This window comes from Chiroxiphia lanceolata, chromosome 8 (genome assembly GCF_009829145.1).
Source record: "Chiroxiphia lanceolata isolate bChiLan1 chromosome 8, bChiLan1.pri, whole genome shotgun sequence".
Taxonomy (NCBI): domain Eukaryota; kingdom Metazoa; phylum Chordata; class Aves; order Passeriformes; family Pipridae; genus Chiroxiphia; species Chiroxiphia lanceolata.
The window spans coordinates 7,498,852-7,520,851 of NC_045644.1; the positions used below are offsets into that span (position 1 = coordinate 7,498,852).

At 39.4% G+C, this 22,000-nt stretch overlaps 1 protein-coding gene across 1 annotated transcript in view; it reads left to right on the forward strand.

Annotated features, from left to right (window-relative positions):
• The window catches only part of GFRA1 (GDNF family receptor alpha 1), a 144,406-nt gene that overhangs the window by 83,914 nt on the left and 38,492 nt on the right, over positions 1-22,000 (forward strand). Inside the window, exons 4-5 of the mRNA XM_032695222.1 lie at positions 645-984; positions 17,893-18,002. Of these exons, the coding sequence (XP_032551113.1) occupies positions 645-984; positions 17,893-18,002 (450 nt within the window). The remainder of the gene's footprint in view (positions 1-644; positions 985-17,892; positions 18,003-22,000) is intronic.

The window sequence follows — 22,000 nt, forward strand, 5'->3', positions numbered from 1 at the left end:
CAGTGTTTTTACCTAAGCATGGAGCTTGCAGGCATTGTGGGTGGCTTTAGGGAGCTTCCAGTCATGGGGCTGCACCTGATTTACTTTCTGTCTGGGTGAGCTGTTCTCATACCTCAAAAACTGTAATAATGGGCACATGGCTTTTACATTCTGCAAAGTACACAGATTACATTTAAATGTTGTTACCTGGGGTAGACACAAACATCCTTTAACTTGTTCAAGGGAGAAATTACAAATGTCAGAGCTTTACAAAACCAGAGTTAGAAGCCCACGTTCTCATTGTGTTCTTGTGCAATGGGCCAAACGTATCCCAATTTACCCCAGATTTTAATGGCTGTTTAGTGAGACCAAGTCTTACCCAATATTCATCCTGCATGTCTGCTACAAGGAAGATGAAGTGCAGCCTGCCCGGAATATTTGTCATTTATTTGCCAGCATTCTGACCTTAACGCATGCCTGTGCTCTTGTTCACTTAAACCATTACCCTGAGAAACATAAGGACTGGTTGCAGTTTCTGGCACTGAAAGTTTTGTATGTAACAAATATGTATATTGAGGATCTCATTAACAGTGAAATAACCGCAAACATCAAAGCACAGTATAAATGTGACGCATTTCTCACTGCTGTTGTGTTGTTTTTTCTAGTGGAGCCAGTACTTTCAAAGGGGAACAATTGCTTGGATGCAGCAAAAGCTTGCAACCTAAATGATACCTGCAAGAGGTTCAGATCTGCTTACATAACCCCCTGCACCAGCAGCACGTCTAATGAAATCTGTAACAAGCGGAAGTGTCATAAGGCCCTCCGGCTATTTTTTGACAAAGTCCCCCCAAAGCACAGCTATGGGATGCTCTTCTGCTCCTGTCGAGACGTAGCCTGTACAGAAAGGAGACGGCAGACTATTGTTCCTGTGTGTTCATATGAGGACAGGGAGAAACCAAACTGCCTGAATTTACAAGAATCCTGCAAGAAGAATTACATCTGCAGGTAAGATAGCACATGGTAGGGGAGTGATTAATGAGGTACCACAGAGAACTTTTTGGTACTGATGGATTTGCCAGGACTAAGGGTCACAGTGTCCACTAAGAAAAAGGATGAGTCAAGGAAGAAAGCAAATGCCTCTGACATCCTTAAGAGAGTAACAAAAGCCTGCATTTTCTTACAGTGTGTGCCTTCTCCAAAACTGTTCACAGCTACTCCCTCGCGTTACGGAGAAGTCTTTAAACCCCCAGTTTAATTTTTACAGATTTTTGCTGGAAACATTAGGTGTTTTTATGAAATGATGTCTGAGACTGATTTCTGTGTCCTGTTAATGACCAGGTAAAATAGAATTTTTCACTACAATGGGGTTTATTTTCATTGTGCATGTAAGCACTAATAACTGGGAATACAAGTTTCATGTTGGACTTTATAAATGGTCACAATGCATAGACTTGGTTTTTTTCTTAATTGGAAAAAAAGGAGTCCACAGACTCCTTTATAGACAGAACTCCTGGAATCTTCATGGAGCTGTTTTAGTCTTGAAATTTATCTCCCCTCCCCTGAGAAATGCGCTGGGCTGTTGCAACTGGGGCTCATTGATTCACTGACCTAATTCCCAGCCCCTTTGCTCTGTGTGTTCAGGACAGAGAGGCAGTGCAGAGCACTGCTCCCCTGGACAAACTGGGTCCTTTTGCCTTCATTGAGTCCCTGCAGGTTGTCACACAGCACTTATTCAGTGGCATACAGGACCTCCTCTGCTCTTAGGAAATGCTTTAGTCCTACTTAGTATTGTGTATGTTTATATTAGAGTGTTGTTGTGCTAATGTCATATTTGTGAAGTCATACCCAAGAATCCTGCTCATTTGTAATGTGTAAATTTGTTGTAGCTTATCCAATTCTGTGAATTAGCAAATAAGGAGATAAACACTATTGTAAAATGTCAAGGACGCTGAAGATATGATATAAATCTTAATAAGCATTTACTTGTGCCTGGTAAAATATTTACTTTGAAGTTTGTTTATGAGATCTCCTGCTGGTCTTAAGCTTTTAGCTGTAGCACTTCAGATATGCCCGCATGTTGTTCAGAGGTGAGGAGTTGAGCAGCGCCCTGCCCTTGATGGCTACAGGGAAATCTGGAGGCAGTTCCTGCTGACCGCAATAAGAGCAGATTTAACTCAGAGCAGAGTTCTCATTTCAGTCCAGTGCCTTGCATTCAGCACCTTCGTAGCTGATGGTGTTGCATTTAATGAAAGCTGGATACATGTAGCCTAGAACAATCCATTTTCCATTTCCATGTTATACCATTAATATGTTTGCTTATATATATTGCCTTCCCTATACACAGGCCCTGTTATTTAGTAGAGTTACAGTATCTTTACTGTGTTTTCTTCCTAACTACCAACGTGCTACAATGCCAGTGAAATTGGAGAGAGGGTTTTATAGAGAGATGTATCCCGGTTATTCAGGTTGTAGTGTTCAGGAATTAATTTGTTAAATTAATACCGTTATGTCTCTCATGACTGTGTTTTTCTTTTGTCAGCTTTGATCTAATGTTGTCTCAGCAGCTAAGTTTTTAATGGCATTTTGTTTAATTTAACGAATCTGGTGTGCTTTCTCCATTGCAATGTTGCAGAAGAAAACTTGGTAAAATCTCTACTGAAGTTGCAGCCAGCACTGGGATGAAAATGGATTTCTTTGTAGGTTCCTCCTGTGGCTTTTGCTTTAAAATGCTGAAATGAAAAAGTTTGGGCTCTTCCAAGGCTCAGTGAGACCTGGCTATGAGGGTGAGGGGCAGCCCTGGTACAAGGGTGGGCAATGCCTGCAGGGTCTGGAGCAGTTAGTGTGTGCAGCCTTAGGTCCTGTGGAGGGTAAAGCGAGCTTGATGTGTTGCTGAGAGTCATGTCACATCGGTGTTACTACCTCCTGGGCTGTCTAAATTGCTGGTGTATCTAATACCTTCCCTCACTGCTGTCATGGAGAGGAGGAATCAGCCCAAAAGCTATTCCACCCTGTCCATAATACAGTGAAAGATATTTTGTCTCTGTGACTTGTGCACTTAAAGGGAGTTGGTGTGATTTGTTCCCCTGGTCCCGCAGGAAACCAGGGACTTAGACAGGGGAGGAAAGAAATGGGAGATGATCTCCTTGTTATTGAAAGTATTGGCACTGATAAGTATCAGTCCTCCTAGTAATTCCAGATATGTTTAGAATAATTAAAAGCGGCAGTCAGTAGGTATGTAATTCTAACTCTGATAACTTGTATTTCATTTTGAAATCAGAGTATCTAAAAGGCAGAATAATTTGAAAATACGTTCTGCCTACTGAAAAACCCATATAATTTAGAAACTATTATATTTGCATGCCTATTACACGTATTAAAGCCTTCTCATAATGCTGATTAACACAAGGAGTAAAAGTTCTAAAGGTTTTCTGGAAATACATTAGTAAATGTTTTATGAATGCTGCTTCCTAAGAAATGCAAGATTTGAATCTGCCCATAATCTGTATAAAATATCACCTGGGCCTGTGCAAAGAAGTATTCCATATTGGATGCTCTTTAGAAGCCTTATCCTGGTGTAAATACATATGTGTGTGTGTGTATATATATATATATATATATATATATATATATATATATGTATATAAAACTGAATCTGTTCTTGAAACAGAGTTAAAAGCAGGGGCGATTTGGCCAAGCTGCAGATGCCACTAACAGAAATGGCAGGATGCTTTGCTTATTTTTTATTCATTAATCTATCTGTTACATAACATAAACTCTTAATAGAGGGAAAAACAGACCAGAAATGTCAGGAAATGCAAATAAGTTTTGACTTAAGTAAACAGTCCTAATTTTTCAGCTTCATCAGAATACTGAATGGTTCACTTTCATTATCATTTTTCTGCTCCCTCTGCTTGTATCCCAGTCCATATGCAGCTTTGAAACCAATCAGAATCTCTCAGGCATGTCTGTCAATGCTCACTGAAAAGAAAAAACAAACAACAGAGAACAAAAAGAAGCCATTAGAGTTCCTTTTTGTTATGAACATAAACAAATATTCTAAGGAAAAACAATATGCTGTCAATAACTTACACCAGTGATGTCCTGGAATAGCACAAACCTCTGAGGAACCTCTTGATCTGATCACTTCAACCAACAATTAAACTTTAGAAAGCTGATTGACATGTTTTGAAAATGTTTTAAATGGGGGCAGGATGCTTCATTTTTGCCCCTATAACATTTGACAGTGTTTCAAAAAGTATTTTGCTTGAGTAATGAAACTGTGAGTCACTGATTTGGTCTTTTTGTTTTGTATTTTGAATTTGTATACCTCCTCTCTTTCCTGAATATGTTCAAAAGGCACTGACCAGAGTGATAATGATACAGACCCATTATTTATTGAAAGATCAGTATCAATCCAGTCATGTGCTGCAAAGATCAGAAAAGAAGGGCAGCATTTTTTATTAATAAAAGAAACTGGTAACATCATGTTTCTTGTCCTCCACAACTACTATATTCAGAGTGTCTGGTCAAATCACTGAGGCTCATTTTTGAAGCTGAAATAGATAGAAAGTAGTTCTTAACTAATTTCAGAAGACAGTTGTTTGTTTTGTTGTTTTAGTTTTTTTGGCGACTTGTTTTTGTTGTTGTCTTTCTAAAAAAAATACAATTTGTAATGTTTTGCCTTTAGTTCTTCAAAGAGTACACGTTGCTGTCTTTGGCTGTTTGCTACTGAAAAAAAAATAAAATGGCTGCATAATATATTTAAATAACTCCTCCTAGGATGTCTGAAGGATAATAATGAAATACCCTATTAGGTTTTAATAGACAGGTCATCTCCTTGAAAATACAGTGAAAGGTATTTTCAGCATTGTGTGTCCAGAGAGCTAAATCTTTATAAATCTGCTTTCATTGGTGTGTTCTTATTTTTTGACCAGTTTCTGGTTACCTGTCTGTTGCAACCACCTATTCAATTCTGTATGAAAGATATCTTCTTCTACAAGTATCAGAACACTGTGTGAGATATGCAGGCATTGTTGTCCGTGCATAGAAGAGTTCATCCACTGTAAAAGTTAGAACAAAAGCTCAACTGCTTGATGTGTTTCCTGAAAACATAAGAAACCTGGCAAGAAAAGAATTTGCCTTCATGATATTCTGTTGAACACTTTTAATGATAATTTACCTTTGGAAAGGGATTCACTGTATCTGTGCTCCTTTTTCATAAGGCATGTGCAAATCTGCAAGTGCTTTGTATCTGTAACCTGTTTGTAAAAGTGGCTTTTCTGTGTAAGACTTGTGGGCTGTTCCTCCAACGAGTACCCTGCTGACTGCAAACCCTGCACCCTCGTGGTTCAACACTATAGACAAGTCTATGATGAGATGTTATAAATGTGCAGGCAACCTTTTTTGTCCTTCTGTAGGAGTGGGGGAGCCCAGCATCTTGCATTAGGAGGGACATTTTCAGTTAACAGCATTAACAAGTAGCAGGGAGGAGTGCGCTAGAGGGATGTGTGGGAGGAGATGGAAAAGGGGAAGAAGAATTATGCCCTTTTCTTCAGATTTTCTAATCCTTAGACTTTCATTTTTTCCCACTTTTTTCCCTTACTTTTTTTTCTCCTGCCTCTTCCCCTTGCTTAGTCTCCTTTCATCTCCTCTTTCCAGATCTTCCAGTGATTATTTGACTTTCACCAACTCCCTGACATGTTTGAAATCTATTACGGCCACTTACGGCACCTCCTCACCTGCATCTCTGCATGTTGTGCTTTTCATCCCTCACTAGCCTGCCATGGTCCGGTGATCATCTGTAATTCAGCAAATGAGAGGGAGAACATGGGTGCTGCCTCCCTTTCTGAGCCTCCTGGCTTATATTGATGACAATTCACTTGGCCAGCTACAAAGCCTGACTGCTCGCTCTCAGGCTGACTCTAGTTTTGTGTGTTAAGAGTACACTTGGTGGACATTTACATGAAGGACCCAGTAGCATTATCCAGTTCTGTATAATGGAGTTGGATTTGAGCCCCTCCAGGGTATTTATATCAGTTTGGCACTCAAAGCCCTCTTGGCAGCTCCTTGGGATGACTGGTTTGCTGTGGTTATGCAAAACCAGGACAACATCATAGTTTTTGTAATGCCGTTAAGGACATTCAAAAAAAGGACACTCTTGATTTCTAGCTATGTGCAGGCTGTGCCTACATTGTATGTTTGTAGACTGAGTCAGGGAGTGGGTGAAAAACCTCGTGTGCTGCCTGACTCACCCTGCAGTAGATGTAGGATGCTTGCAGTGTAGTAGGGTAGCCTGAGCTCAGGCTACTTGCAGATCCTCCCTGGTCTCTGGACTCAGGAGAACTCCTGTGTCTGTAGAATACCAAGTGGGACAGAAGAAAATGTAAATTTACCTTTTGGCTGATGCCCAAAAGCCCACGTCACATTTATAAACATAGCCTGAATTTGAAGAGTGATTTTTATAAATATAGGTATATACAAACATGTAAATACGTGCATATATGTTTTTATTGCTAGAGGTATCATATTTATTTAAGTGAAAAAACCCCAGGTATTCATTAATTTTAATGAACTAATCTCCACATTTGTGGAATGATGACAGTTCAGAAAATTCAAAAATGATGGGAAACAAGCTGGTGTGCTCTGCAGAGGAAACATGATGGTGCAGTGGAGTATGTGTGTGGGGAATTGCTAGCCTGGGAAACAATATTAATGCAGTCTCTGCAAAATAAGCAAAAACCTTTCAAGAAAGGCACAGTAAAGATAGGAAATGCTGCAGTATAATATAATTTTTTTTCCCTTTTAGTCCCTTATATGATTCATTACATCAATGTCTTCTTTTAGCAGAGTAAATGGACAGAATATTACTCTTCCCTCCCGCTCGTAAACAAAGATAATTTAAAATTTCTTCCATCTGAATAAAACTCAAAAGTAATCAAGCAGTTCCTCCTTATAATATGTCCATAGATCCCTTTGGAATCAAAAAATCCAAACATCCAGTAAAACAAGCCTGCTTTGTCCCTCTTGAAGTGTAGATGGGTCTCATTTTGCAGTGCCAAGATCTGCTTGGCTAGCCCTCATTTATACTCTCTCTGTTCTGCTTAAGAGGGTCTTGAAGATTAAAAGCTTGTTGGGTGATTGACATTTCCCCGAAAGAAGGAAAGACGCAAGGATATTGTAATTAGAAGAATGGCTCAGCCTTATTCCTGCACCCAACTTTCACTTTGCTTTGTGCTGTAACAATGAAGAGAGCCTCACTCACAGGAGGTTTATGCTCCAAGAAGCAGTAACTAGACAGTGTCTTTACACTGGGGTCCCTTGTCAGGCAAGCTTGAAACTCTCCAGGCAGCATCCCTTCAGTCGTCCAGAACCTCTGCTGATTCCTGAAAGCTGGTCTCCACGAAAAGGGAGCGCAGTTCTTTTGTGCTCATTATCTGTAAAACACAAGTTATGCGTCAGCATTTTCAGAACTGTTTGAGTCAGACAGATGTTTGATTCTGTCTTATATGGTGCGGCTTCAGCAGTGTCCCTGACATGGCTGAGGTCCTGCTAGTCCTTTCCGGTTACTTTTAAGGTTAAAAACAAGTACTGAATATTCATTATTACCTGTCTACAGGGTTGAAAACGTGCAAGTGGGAATAAAGTATGCATGTGTAAACATACAGCAATCATAAAATAAATACCAGTGATTCAGATTTTTTAGGCTGTATTTAGATACCCTGCTTCCATGTCAGTCTCTTTTTAGTCAGAACAGTGCAGTGGGCTGAAGTACTTGTCACCACTAAACTTTTGCTCCGAGAACGCAGGGGGATTTGTATTATGCAAATGTGGTCCTTCATAGAATCATGGAGCCGTTTAGGTTGGAAAAAAACCCTTTAGATCAAGTCCAGCCATTAACCTAACACTGCCAAACCCACCACTAACCCCTGTCCCTGAGTGCCGCATCTACAGGTCTGTTAAATACTTCCAGGACTGGTGACTCCACCACTTCCCTGTTCCAATGCTTGACAACCCGTTCCATGAAGAAATCTTTCCTAATATCCAATCTAAATCTCCCCTGGCAGGGGGCCATTTCATCTTGTCTCATCATTTGTTACTTGGGAGATCAACCCCCACCTTACTACAACCTCCTTTCAGGTAGTTGTAGAGAGTGGTACTGTCTTCCCTGAGTGTTAAGGTCTCTCTGTGTATCTTTTTGTCTGAAAAACCTTATTTTGTTAGTGAGAAAGAAAACCTACCTGCGTAATTTAAGAAATAAGAAGACTACAGATAAGGAACACGAGCCAGGAAAGGGATTACAGCAGGCCAAATGTGACCCATTTTGTTTTGTTGATTTTTCAGGGGGGAAAGATTAAACTACATATGTTAATTAAGCAGTTTCACACATGTTTAGTCAAAAATACTGAAATCCAGGACGGTTAAATTTGGCACTAAACTTTAATGGAGATCTAAATTTGGAGCTACTCATGTTTTTACAGTTAAGCAAGCACTTAATTGCTTTGCTGGATGGGGTTCCACTAAGAGTACTGCTGCTGCTGATTTGTTGAATTGGTAGTTGAGAGATTTCTGTAAAGAGGAGTTTAGTATCCACCGGTTTGTCTGAGTAGTTTCCACCCACTGATTTGTTAGATCTGGTGAAGAGAAGGATTGTGATCCCTTGTTATGTATACTTGGTCACATTTGGCTAACTTGCTGTTTCTGGGGCAAAGAAAGGGTGTACATATTACACGAAAGCATTTTCTTTAATAAATCAAAATTTTTTTTCATTTACCTCAAGCCATGTATATGCTACAGGCAAGAAGCTGCTCTATGTTTAATGTGAATAACAGAGCTATTCTATCAAGCCCATTCCCAGTGTACTTCCTCTGACATCAGTGACTTCAGTGGATTTATTCCAGGGATGGATTTGGCTGTTCCTGTTCTGTGTAGGTAAATCTTCAGGCAGTGCTAATTAAGAGAATGTCAACTGATTTTACCATTCCATTATGCTGGACTTTGTAAAGGTTATTTATATCATTCTACATCAGAGCCCAGTGAGAGAATATTTCTGGTGGCAGTTCATCTATTAAAATAGCTGGGAGAAAATGTAAGCACCGGAGCTAAAAATAAAACTTTGTTTCTCAACAGAGCAAGTGACAGCCACATGCATATTTTCAGATTCTAGCATTTTAATGTTTGCTGAATAGAGATTGCATTGCTTTTGTTATGTTATAAGCACTACCATGTTACTGGAGTGTAGCTGGTGTTAAGTGGAAGCCAGATGTAAATGTACCAGTATCTGCAAAGACTTCTCAGCAGAGGTGGTGGTTGTTTTCTATGCTTTAATGATCTGCTGGCTTAAAACAAGTGACACAGAAAGAGCTTTCTGATGTGTGTTTACTGTTGAATATAGATTTTCTCTGTGAGCTGACTGTCACCCTTGTCTAAGATTATTAATAGATGACCTAACGTTCACGTGTTTGTGCTTACATTATATTTGTTCAAGCACACACTATAAACCATTAAGGCAAGTTTTTGTACTTTAAAGTACATAGGTCTAAGACCTCTGTTAAATTCAGACTGTATCATTTGATTGTTCAGTTCACTTTCTTTTGTTCCAATTCAAGCATAAATCACAGTGGTTGTCCTCTCAGTTATGATGCTCCCTTTTCCAAATTATGAAATGCTGTAGACACATGTCAGTAACAGGCCATCATGCAGCATTGCAAAATATTCTTCAGAATGGACATTGCATTACAGAGCAACATATACATCTGGGTAGATCACAGATGTATCAACGCTTGGCCTCATGTTTTTCCCTCTGCCTCATGTGTGTTCATGGTTTTTTGATAGTGGAGTGAAAAAAAAAGCTCTTAAGACAACACATCATCCTTAACTGGTAAAAATTGTTTATTTTCCAATCTTATACTACAAATCAGTGCTTTTTGTACTATCATTATATATCCATATTACTTCTAAAAGCAAGTAAAACATGCTGAATAAGATCAATGCTCTCTTGGTTTGCTACTGCCAGAACTTTTCAACTTGCTGTTTTATGGGGTTGTTTTGTGCATGGAAAAAAATGGGTTCACATAAAAGAGATTCTAATCTGCTTTTATCTGCTGTAGTTCTGGTTTTATGTTTGTTGTCTTACTCCTGAAGTCAGAACAGTATTTAGAGTAGCTTCAGCATGGGTTTCAGCCATGGTGGCTACCTACAGACCCTGCATGATTGAGTGCAAGGACACACTGAGCACCCTTTCTTTCCTTCAGTCACCTCTCTGACAAGGGGACACAGAGTTGTTTCCTTCAGGAATGCCACTACACATACCACTGGGTTATTTTCTTATGCAAAGAGCATCCCTGCATAACCTTAGGAAACCTGATACATCTGGTACCTCTACCAATAGTAACTTTTCTGGTAAAGAGTCAACTTTTATCGGACTTTTAAGATGGTTTTCTGTCTCCAAACTCCCAACAGTTTCATGCTTGAGCCAACAATAGTTTATTATAGTTTATTCAAGTGGTTACAGAGAATGTTATTGCCATGGATGTCTTTCTCAGGTACTTGGAACCACATCCTTTCGGTGTGCAGTGACAATACAGTTGTTAATAAACACTGAAGCATCCAGTAGCACGCTCAAGGACTTGCAGTGGCACTAATTTTCCTTGGCTTGCTTTTCAAGAGTAACAATGATTTTCTTAGGTTACCAGCCTGTAATTCAAAGTCTTCTCTTAGCCCAGCTAATGAAGTGAGAACAACTCTACCCGTAATGCACTAGTTCTTTGCTGAGTACCGTGCTATCAAGAGACACTGAGGCTTGGACATCTTTAAATATGACAGACATTTAGCTTTAGAAGCTTCAAATTAAACAGCATAAAGAAAATGAAATAAAATGAAAGTATACAAATTCATGGTATTTGGAAAGCAGCTAGTGGATTTGTTCATGTTATTGGAGAGCTTTGGTACAGAGACAAGTAGACTAAATAGAAATCTTACCAGCATTCTCTGATAAAACCACAGCCTGACAGTTCAGCCTGTCATTCTGTAGAAGACTGAGAGAAGTGTTTTCTTTACAGCTGAGAAGACAGAAACATGTTATGAATGCTTAAGGTGGATGCGAGGAAACAGAGCCCCGCAAAACATATTTAATATAGGTTTGATTTCCTGTGGAATGTTTTCCAGATGTTCTCTCAAACAGGCCTCTAAAAAATGATGTGAGGTAATTTTTTTTTGTAAACAGAAAGATAAAATTCTGTTTTGTGTAACAGCATCTGAGAATCACTGCATTAGTTCTTCATTGCATTACCTTGTGCTCAGAATTTTCACCATATTTTTTGAAATTGGTTTTATTACACAAAAGGTCAGTAGTATAAAAATATTTCTATAACTCTATTTCAAATAAATCATACTTGTTTAAAGGTATGATCACATTTGAGCCTAGTGGTTTCCCTTAAACCCAAAGGAGACTTAATATATTAAATTCAAATTACTCTCATACGTGATCTTGAGTCACTTAGAGGATTTAATTAACATTAATAAACTATGACATTAGTGTTTTGTTAAGTTTTTTTTTGATTTTCTGTAGCAGATACTGGTCTCCAGCAGATGATACGAGCAAGGGGAAAGGATAATATTAACAGAGAATGGTGTACAACTTACTTTATTTTGCTTTGCACAAAGTACAATAAAAGTACATCGGTGTGGGTTATGTTATTTTAGAGCACTTGTTAGTCCGAAAAAATAGTTTGTTAATAGAAGAATAGAATGTTTGTACTTTTAATTTTAAAATATTTTTACATGACTGAATTTATAAGAGTTAGCTCTCAGTTTTCTGGGGTACTAGATGTCCAGAAGGTCCCTGATGAACAAAAAACATGAGTAGCATAAGTGCTGGCAACCATGGTGGGGAACATGGTGCAAACAGGGAGCTGGCCAGTTTGGGTTGAGTGCAGGTGCTCATCTGGAAGAACCAGCTTTGTTGGACTGTTGTGTTTGCGCTCAATGCTCTGAGCAAGCATTCGTGATGTTAGAAGGGATCTGAATGAATCTTCTGTGGTCTGTGGTGTTTGTTTCTTTATCTAGTTATTCCACAATCCAAACAGGCTGCCTCTGGGGATTGACCATATTTTACTTCCAGATGAACAACAGTTTTTAGAGATAAATCGAATCCAGAGTCAAATATTTGCTTGGGTTTAGCCTGCCAGTCATTTAAAATAACAAATCAGAGGCAAAACCAGATAAAAACCCAACTTCTTCCAGATAGTAGTTGGTATTTCGGATCCAAAATCCTGTAATGGTTTCTGCCAGTATTGCAAAAGATTTTGATCAGCTCATGTGAGAGAAGCTGCGTTCAGTATTCAGGTCTTGGGCAGCACATGGTCTGGCATCAGATCTTTACTTTTACTCTCTTTCCCACTTCCCAAAAGGTACAAATGCTGAGCTGGTTGTCAGGGTGCAGCAGGGGCTGGGGGCTCCCTGGGGCCCATGGGGACCCCCAGGGACAGGCTGGGCTCATCCCACCACCCCAGCTAGGGAGCAAGGCAGTCCCAGGCATCTCCCTGGGAATAGGCTGGGACATCAGCCCATGGGCAGACCTGGCTCAGTGGGGCCCATGGCTGGGTAGGGCCAAGCTGGGGGGGGCTGGAGACTGAGTCCTACAGCACTGGTGGGGGAGCAACTGAGGCTTTGTGGGGCTGAATGGAGTCCTGGGCCACAGACTGGTGGGGGGAAGCCCCAGGGATGGGCAGGAACATCAGTACCCTCAGAGCCTGGACACTCATTGTTTGAGAAGAGGGGTAGCAACAAAAGAGAAACTAACCTCTTTGTTGATAAAAATTTACTGGAGTTGCTATTTAAGAAGTACATGTAAAAGTGACCTCTTAAAAAAAAAAGTCAACATTTGTAGTTGCTCACAGGTGCTCGATCCTATGTGTAGATAACTAAGGAGGTGTGAGATGTGTTAATATTACTCAGCTCTAGTGTCTTTTAATGAAAACAAAAGGATCAGTGCTACGTTAATAAGTGCTGGGAGGGTCATCTTTCATTATGGAGCTGCTCTGAGGCTTTTTTCGTCTTACTGGTTGATAAAGCTGCTTATGTAGCCTTTGCCTCATTTTCTAACTGCCCTGTTTATGAAAGAAAGAGAAAATTAAATTCTCCTCCAACAATGAAGCCATTAGTTTGGCCACATACCAACCCCTCTTGCCACTATTGCATCCCAGCAGAAGCAGCATCACCCCAGCTATAGAGGAGCTATTTGTAGCTACAGAGTAGGGTACTGCAGTTGACCCCCACAAAAGAAGAACAAGTATTTGGACTTGTTGTTTTTTCTATAATGGTGCCATTTATCACTATGACACACATTCATTGACTTAGTCTGGGTCTTTTCAGTGTCAGATTTATACTTCTTTTCTGGTTTGAATATTGATGCAGCACTTCCCTTACGTGACTGCACTGCCAAATGGTGTCTAGACGCCAGAGCAGCTTTGACTAATTAATGTAGTCACCCCAGTCTCTCAGCTTTGGCATTTACCTACTCTTTATGTTACTGCTATAAATAGGTACCTAAACACAAGCAGCAGTGTAAAGAGAGGTGGCAGTGAGGATGTCCAGACTTCACCTAACATCCCTGAGGTGTGTACAGAGGACAGCATTGTCGGTCCCTACATTCCTAACAGGGCAAGAAGTTGTAACCACTCACTTGGACATCACTCCATACGTGTGTGCAGTCAGCAGGAGATCTGGATTTCTTGGTCTGCATATCACCAATGCAAAGGCAAGGCTGAGAGAGAAGATTCTTCTCTGTGAAGGCTCAGCCCTTGTGTACCAACTGCACAGTCAGAGAGAAAAAATGAAAGGAAATCCACATCTACCAGTCCAGCAATACGGGTACTTCTTCAGGAGGACTCTGGTTCATAGAATTGCTTTCTGATTTATACCAGATCCAAAGTAAAAATGCAGTTTTAAATTTTTTCTGCAACCTCTCCATCTATATCACGCTTTTAAATATTGCACCAGTATTAAAGCTGAGTTGACCAGCTTTAAAGAGGGAGAGCTGATAAATATCAGAGATAACTTCAGGACATCAAAGAACTTTTACAAAACCTTGAGAACAAAAAATAGTGAAAACCTAATCAATATTGTCTATGCAACAGGCTGTGCTAATATAAAATTGCCTCAACAATTATATGCAGATTAAACACAATACTGCTATTAACAAAGCTTATTTGTGAGCAAAATTTGAAAGTTTTGATTTATCCTGCTGAGTATTTGAAGAACCACTATCATAAGGAGAGCAAATTAACTTTGTTTCCATTGTATTTTTAACTGTTACAAATTATTTTACTCGTGCTAATACAAAGCATTGGAGAATAGCAGGTTTGGGATTTTTTTGTCTTCTTTTCAGAAAGACTGTTTGTTTGATTTTTCTTTGAATTTGCCAATAGGATTATTCTTACTTTTTCAACTAGTGGTATACAAAATATTTAAAGTAAGCTTTCCAGAACATCTGCAGTTTACTTTGATGAGATTTTCCAGGTCTAAGATAGGACTAATTTAATTTGTGGGGTTTCTGCCCTACAAAGGGAAGATTTTTTTTATGGAAGGGAAAGGGAAAAAAAACATTAATGCTGCTGTGTATAATGAGGATTTTGTGATAGAAAAATAAACAAATAGCTCCTTCTAAATGTGGTCCTGCTACACATTCTGTACAATATAAAACTGCCTGTTTCTATCCAGTAGTGAGACACATCGATGTACGTTGCACATGTAAAATGGCCATACCTGATGGTACGTGTTGAAAGCTCTGTTTGTTCTCTAGATAAAAAAACTGCTCAATCGTGTGGTTAGACACTTAACCACAAGCTACTACCTGCAAGTTTTTTCCTGCTGAAGGAGCACTAAGTTAACACAGTATGCAGATTTTTTTATAGGAGTGCTATTATCTGATTGCTCTAATTCAGCATCCCTAAAAGGATTGTCTCTTTTACTCAAACAGTTCTTAATATTCATGTGCAATACTTTAGGATTAATGGTTCTCATTAAGCTAATTTGTCTCTCTCTCTAGATAAATAGCAGTACCACTGTTTTGGTGTTAACTGATGAGCACACTTTCATCAGTGCCAGTCTACTGGAAATGTTTGGGGCTAGATCTTCAGTGAGTGTTAATCAGTAGATCTTCACTGAAAGTGTTGGAATTATTTTATGACAGTTATAGATCTGTCTCTGTTTTTATTTTCTGGTCTTAACTTTATCTCCAGTGGAAATGAATCCACATAAATATCAGCTGTAGTTAACAGCTCAGGAGAGAGTGAGAGCTTTGATAGTATGAAGTTTCGATGACTCACTAGGAAAGAGGTGTATGATAATGTCCAGTAATGCTTGGACCAGAGCTGTCTGAACTATATTTGACTTTAGAAAACTTAAATGTGCAACATTGTCAGATCATTACTTTTTATGACCACAAAAAGTCTTCATAAATTCACACATAAATCAAGCTGTATGTAAAGGAGATCAGCAGAGCAATTTTTAGCTGCCTTTAGGGCTTACAACAAATAAGTTCTTTAAGCAGACCAGGTAGTAAATGACTGTTGTTATTCCATATTTATCAGTCCTTAGAAACGTTTAGAGAAGAGGAATGTATTAAATGATCTCTGTACCAGTGCACCTAATAACCTAAGGGAGAACTGGACATTTAAGAATGATGAAATGATTGCAAGGCATGTTTTCAGGATTATCAAGATGCTGATTGTATAATTGCATCTCCAGAAAGATTTATTTGTGGTCATATAAATTATGAAATTTAAATGTGAGGAGCTACTTTGTTTTAGAAGTGTAAAAATGCTGCACATACAGCAGGCTTGCTCCTTCTACCATGGCAGAGGTTTTTCATACTAGGTAGATGTAGGAGGTTCTATTCTGTCCTAAACCTTACTTCATACGGGTATTAGTAGAATCAGAAAAATCCTTGGCAACTGTCAACTGTCTTTGTTCCCAGCTGATCCAAAGGCTGTATTTGAGCCACTATCTTAATTATTGACTGGGAGAGGAATCAGTGCAGTGACATAGGGTTTCCTTGCCCAGATTTTCTTCGTGGTGCTGCTGTTTGTCTCTTCCCATACCTTGGGACCCATTTCTTCTCAACCTGTCTCCTGATAGATACAGTATATATTAACCAGTAAAGTAGGGATTTTATGTGAGTTTAGGAATTTAGGTATACATACGGGGCATCTTGAAGGATTGGTAGAGAGTTTTACTTTTTAAGGCTATTAAAGGCAACTGGTTACAAATTTCCATCTCAAGGTTAAGTGGTTAAATGAGGGAAGAGAGGGAATGAAAAGCTTAGAGTTGACTTGTGGCTTGAAGGCAACCATGGTTTTGCTGGTGTCAGTACAGCTAGTGAGAAAGGGAACTAAAAAAAGGCCATGAGAACAGCTCAGATAAATTCAGGTATAGGTTGCACAGAGTCTATTTATAGGATGCTTTCTCAGACTAAGCCTGTGAACCTTTTGAAGTTTGCCCATCATTACTTTCAGGCCAATTAATGATGTGTATCCAGTCCCATTCTGGGGTAGGTAAAACAATAAAGTAAGCAAAGATAATTAGTCTCTGGAGTATGTAAACAAATAAAGTAAATCACTTGCAAATCACTTGTTTCTGCTAACTTCTGTGGTTTTGGTGCAAAACTAAAAAATAACATTTATATTGCAAATCTGCATAATGCTAGAGCAGTGATGAAAATTCATAGATTATACAATTCTGATTTGGAGAGAGCTTTGCAAAGATTAAGCACCTGATCCTGAGACATTACTGTGGGTTTTTAACAAAAGAACATTTTTGTACCTATTTCAAAGAAGAGAAGATCGAAGTAGGGATATTCCTTTTTTTTTCATGGAGATAGAGGTCTAAATGATACTTTATAAATAAACAAAAGTCACTGATCCAAGTTTATAAGCCTGAGCAGGGCAGGAGAGCAACTGTAAGGTTGTGGGACCTTGACCCACCTCATCTCAATGCCTCACAAATTTTACAGACCTGAATGGGAGCATTATGTGGCCTTTAAAGCACAAATAACCAGAAGAGATAGATCATGGCTGCTGGTCCTTTTATTTTGTTTTCCAACATAGAAATAATCAGTTAATGACAATACAGCTTCACTCGTAGTCTTAAAGCACCTCCTGTCAGTAAGCAGTGCTCTCTTCTTAGTCATGGGGCCACTGAGGGAACTGAAGATAATATGACCATTCAGCAGCAGAACTCGATGCAGAGCACACATTCCCTTTCCTCAGCCCTGGACTCAGCTCTCTAGACTTCAGATAAAAGCACATTTACGAGAACAAATAGATTCTCAGTACCATGGCTCTGGGGGATGTGGAGACCATGCCAGCTGGTTCTGCCTGCTACCCCAGTTCAGCCAGCTGGTCCTGCAGGCCAGTCCAGAGCAGGGGAAAGCCCATTCCATGGAAACTCAGGGCAGTACCAAAGCAGGTCCTGCTTCCACTCTTGCAGGAAGAGGGCTCTGTGAGTACAAACATATAGTTTTGTGTAATCAGTAAGACAGCAGAAACTGTGTTCTGAATCTTTAGGACAACAGACTCCAGTTAGAGTTCAGATCCAGGCAAAATGACTGATAAAATCACTCTTTGTACTTTTTTTCTTGGCATGAAAATGCAGAACATTTCTTTTAGTAAAGGGCATGCATTGCCCTGTTGTTCTGTCCCTTTTTACTGTTTTCTTACACTTTTTAGTTCTGACTACAAAAATAGACTCTGGAAAGAGATGCATTTTGGAAAGCGACTCTCATCGGCTGAAATGTGTCCAATATGCATTTGAGTTAAAGAATATTAAGCCTTGTCCAAAAATAAAGAGAGTGTAAAAGGTAAGAACGCCTGCAGGCTTGATTTTTAAAGATACGCATTTTTCTTCATGTTGCAGATCTCGCCTTGCAGATTTCTTCACAAACTGCCAGCCTGAGTCACGGTCTGTTAGCAGCTGTCTGAAGGAGAACTATGCTGACTGCCTGCTCGCTTACTCGGGGCTTATTGGTAAGAAGGCAGGGAGGGGTGGGGGAAAAATACTCAAACTACATTTTGAAGGCCCACATGAAATAAAAACTGGAATATAGTACTATACGGACACACAGAATCAACCAGATTGGAAAAGACCTCTGAGATCATCGAGTCCAACCTTTGACCCAGCACCACCTTGTCTGCTAGACCATGGCACCAAGTGCCACATCCAGTCTCTTCCTACATACCTACAGGGGTGGTGACTTCACCACCTCCCTGGGTGGCCCGTTCCAATGTCTTATCACTCTCTCTGTAAAGAACTTCTTTCTAATGTCTAACCTAAACCTCCCTGGCACAGTTTAAGATTGTGCCCTTTGTCCTGCTGCTGGTTGCCTGGGAGAAGAGACTGACTCCTACCTGACTCCAACCTCCTGTCAGGGAGTTTTAGAGAGTGAAAAGTTCTGTCCTGAGCCTTGTCTTCTCCAGTGTGGTACTAGGCCAAGTTCTCCACCTATTGGCCCTCTTTTACCTTACAAAGATTCCTGGGGTAAATTTGTACATTGCAAGAAAATTAAGGGTGGAAGATAAGGAGAGAAAGGTGCTTGAATTTGAAATAAATTCAAGATTAAAAAGTAGAACTTATTAAGATGGTTGAATTTGGACAGGACAGAGGAGTAGGAAGTTAAAAAGAACAAGTGAAACTGCCACTTGGTTGATTTTGCATCACAAGGTTGGGTAAATACCTCCTGCTCTTCAGGGAAAGTTTACAGGACATTTGAGGTATGAAACAGTAGATCAGTTTAGCCTCGTTTCACTTCCAACTGCTGTTCTTTCCATGATATCCTTCTGTCCACTCTAAATGTTTTCTGAGATGCCTGTCAGTGAGATGAACTGAGACTAAATTTATCTTCTGAAATCCTTTTCCCTCCCCCACATAATTATTTTTATTTGTTGTCACCTTCCTGACTGTCAACACAAGGATGCCTTTATGGAAACCAGATTCCATATGCCACACACAGTATTTGAGAGAGATCGTGTCAGGAAGCCAAACATGTTTTAGAAATACCGTAGTTGGGCAGTAAATAATAAGTGAATGTCAAAACTCTGGAACAAACAAAATTTTAAAGGCCACCAGATAAGATGTTTTTAAGCTTACAGGCTGCACCTGCTGCGATGCAGTAATATCCCCTTCTGTTGGGCATGAAGGTGCCAGCTGAGGCCCTGAAGTTGATACTGCTGTTAAATAAATGTCTCTGGAGATAATATTGAAGCCAAAATATTTCTAAAGTAGGTCGAGTTTGCTGAGAAATGACTGAAAGCTATATTCAATGGCTTATTGTTATTAATATTGTTATCATTCTTATTACTCTAGCAGCTAACAAGTGAGGCAAGTCCACATGGCGACGGGTAAACTAAGATGTGATGGCTTCAAAGGATATGCTTCTATGACTGAAGAGATTAGGACAGTATGCAAAGGGTATAACATATGAACAGTTATGACAGAACGTTCATTTGACTCTGAAACAGAATTGAATAGCCTTGAAATCTGATCTAGTCAATGAGATTAAGAAGTCTGGCTGCTGGCAAGGAGTAACTGTTACTAATAGATACTTCTGGGTAAGAGCTGTCAAGAAGTTGTTGCTGGACCTAGTGAATTTTGCTGGCAGTTTTGTTGGTTTCATTTTTCAGTTTAACCCCAAAGATGACCCAGTTCCTTTTGTCAGGTGTTTTTGTGTTCCTGTGGGTGACCGTGCTGCAAAACACTGTCACACATCAGAAATGTGGAATGGATCCCTAAGGGGTTGAAATCAAAAGGAGATCTAGTTTTCAGAGGGAAAAAATATACAATTTTCTTCCTTCCTGCTAGTCCCTGGAGACATGCAAAACAGGAACTGGCTAGTGTTACAAGAGTTTTTACTTCTTAATAGTGATTCTGTTAAACCAAGAAAATTACCAAAACAAATGTTTCTTCTGCTGAAGCAGTAAATTCTTGCTTCTGATAGCAATCTCATATGAAAGTGGAGTCAATTATGTCAATACCATCAAATTTGTAAGATCCTGAGACAGAAGTGAGAGAAATAATCTTTCAAGTGTCTGCATAACGTATATAATACACAGGAAGAAGGGATAGACTGTGGGCAAGAGGCTGTTACAGATCCATTCATTCGCTGGAGCTTCACAGTCTCCTTTTAATTAAGATAAAAGACAGTTTTTGTATGAGGTGCTTTATGAATTAAATGGAGAACTTGCTATAGAGGGTACTTTAAGGTTTGCATCAAGGTGTTATGTGCATAATTTTAAAGATATGTATATTTTTCAGGATTTTTGAAAACCTGAATTCATTGCTTTAGGCTCCTTCTTGTAGTATAGGGATAAATTAATAGTTTTTAAAAAAATTAACAAAAAATAGTAAAAAAATTATTAAATGTAAAAAGAGGCTGTGGATAGCCATGTTTGAGAGTCAGTGCTTTGGTTACAGCCTAGCTAAGCCATCTGGACCTGTCTGCACTCCCACATCAATTAAGTTTGTTCTAACTGCTGACTTCAAGATCTGCTTTAGCATTCACTTTCTGACACATTTTCCCTTGTCTTTAGTAAAATCCATCTAATTTCTCTGTCATTCCTAGGAATTCCACGAGAGTTTGTGTGAATAAGGTGGAGTTCCTTTGGGCCAAAGGAACTTCAGCCCCTTACTCCTCCTCCTCCTGGACTCACCATCCATTTCCTCATTCTTAATAGACCCTAATTTGAGCAACCTTGGATCAATTCTGCTTTTGTCTAAAATATGGAAAATATGAAAATATCTGTCTGCTTACTTCTGAGACCATCAGAGAACTGTTTGATACACAGAGCTCAGAAAACCAAGCGTGTCCTATTTTACTGCCAACTACCATGGCTTCTCTGATCCGTTAGTGTCCTTCAGCAGAATTTCCAAGATGCCAGCTAGCGGGGAAGGGGAGGGAGGTAGGGCAAGGCACACACATTGCAGGGAAAAAAGAAATCCACCCCAGGAAACCAAGCATATAATCCGCTTGGGTTCACATCTGCCCCCAGGTTTAAATGACAGACTGATTTTCTACTAGCTGCTCTTTCAGCCACTCTGTTTATGCTGGATGTACGATTTGTGTGCTGTGTACACACTTTCCTTGTCCTGTCTTTCCTGTATTCATCAACCCTAATTGTACCTTGGTATCTGTTACACTTTTAACCCCTGTCTTGACCCATTTTAATTACCTTATTACCTCTTTGTGATAAGAAAGTCTTACCTCAGTGACCTTTTTAATTTCCTCCATACCTTTCTGGTTTTTTAACCCTTCACTAAGCATTGGCTAATTAGAATTATTTTTTTTTAGCCTGCTGTTTTCTTTCCATTTGCAAAATCCACTTTTCATTTTCTCTCACGTCTTTTCAGATCATGTTGCATGGCTGAAATAGTGTACTGAACCATCAAATGGATAAGGGACAGACATTTTAATATGTTTTATTTTAATTTAACATCATTCCTCTTCTTATTTATCCACTATCCAGTTTTCATTAATGATGCAAATGATATTTGCCTATTTTACTAAATTCTCTACCTTGATTTAATAAATTTTGAACCGTGCTATTTACCTGTGTGCTAATCTCATGTAGAATTTGATCAATTATTACTATGCAACTATCTTCTAAAAGCTGGAAGTAGACAAAGGTGTAGGACTGCAGTCTAATTTAAGAACATCCCAAAACAAGAAAAAAGATGCTCTTTTTAAGTTTGGCAATGGGACTGCATTTGTTTTCACATACATTACTGCCTTTCTGAGACCAGCCCTAATGCCTGTTCTCCTTTGTCTCCCACATCGGATATGCAGCAGTTTGCATGTTGATTTGCTCAGTTCCCAGCACTGCCTTGGTGACTGTTTGACATCATTCTGTGATTCGTGTTATTTCTAATGTTCCTTTTTTTACCTTGATGTTTGATAGCCCCTTCCTGTGTGTTATTGCAGACTATTGGACCCTGGACCTATGGACCAAATTTTCATTGCTAGTGTACACTT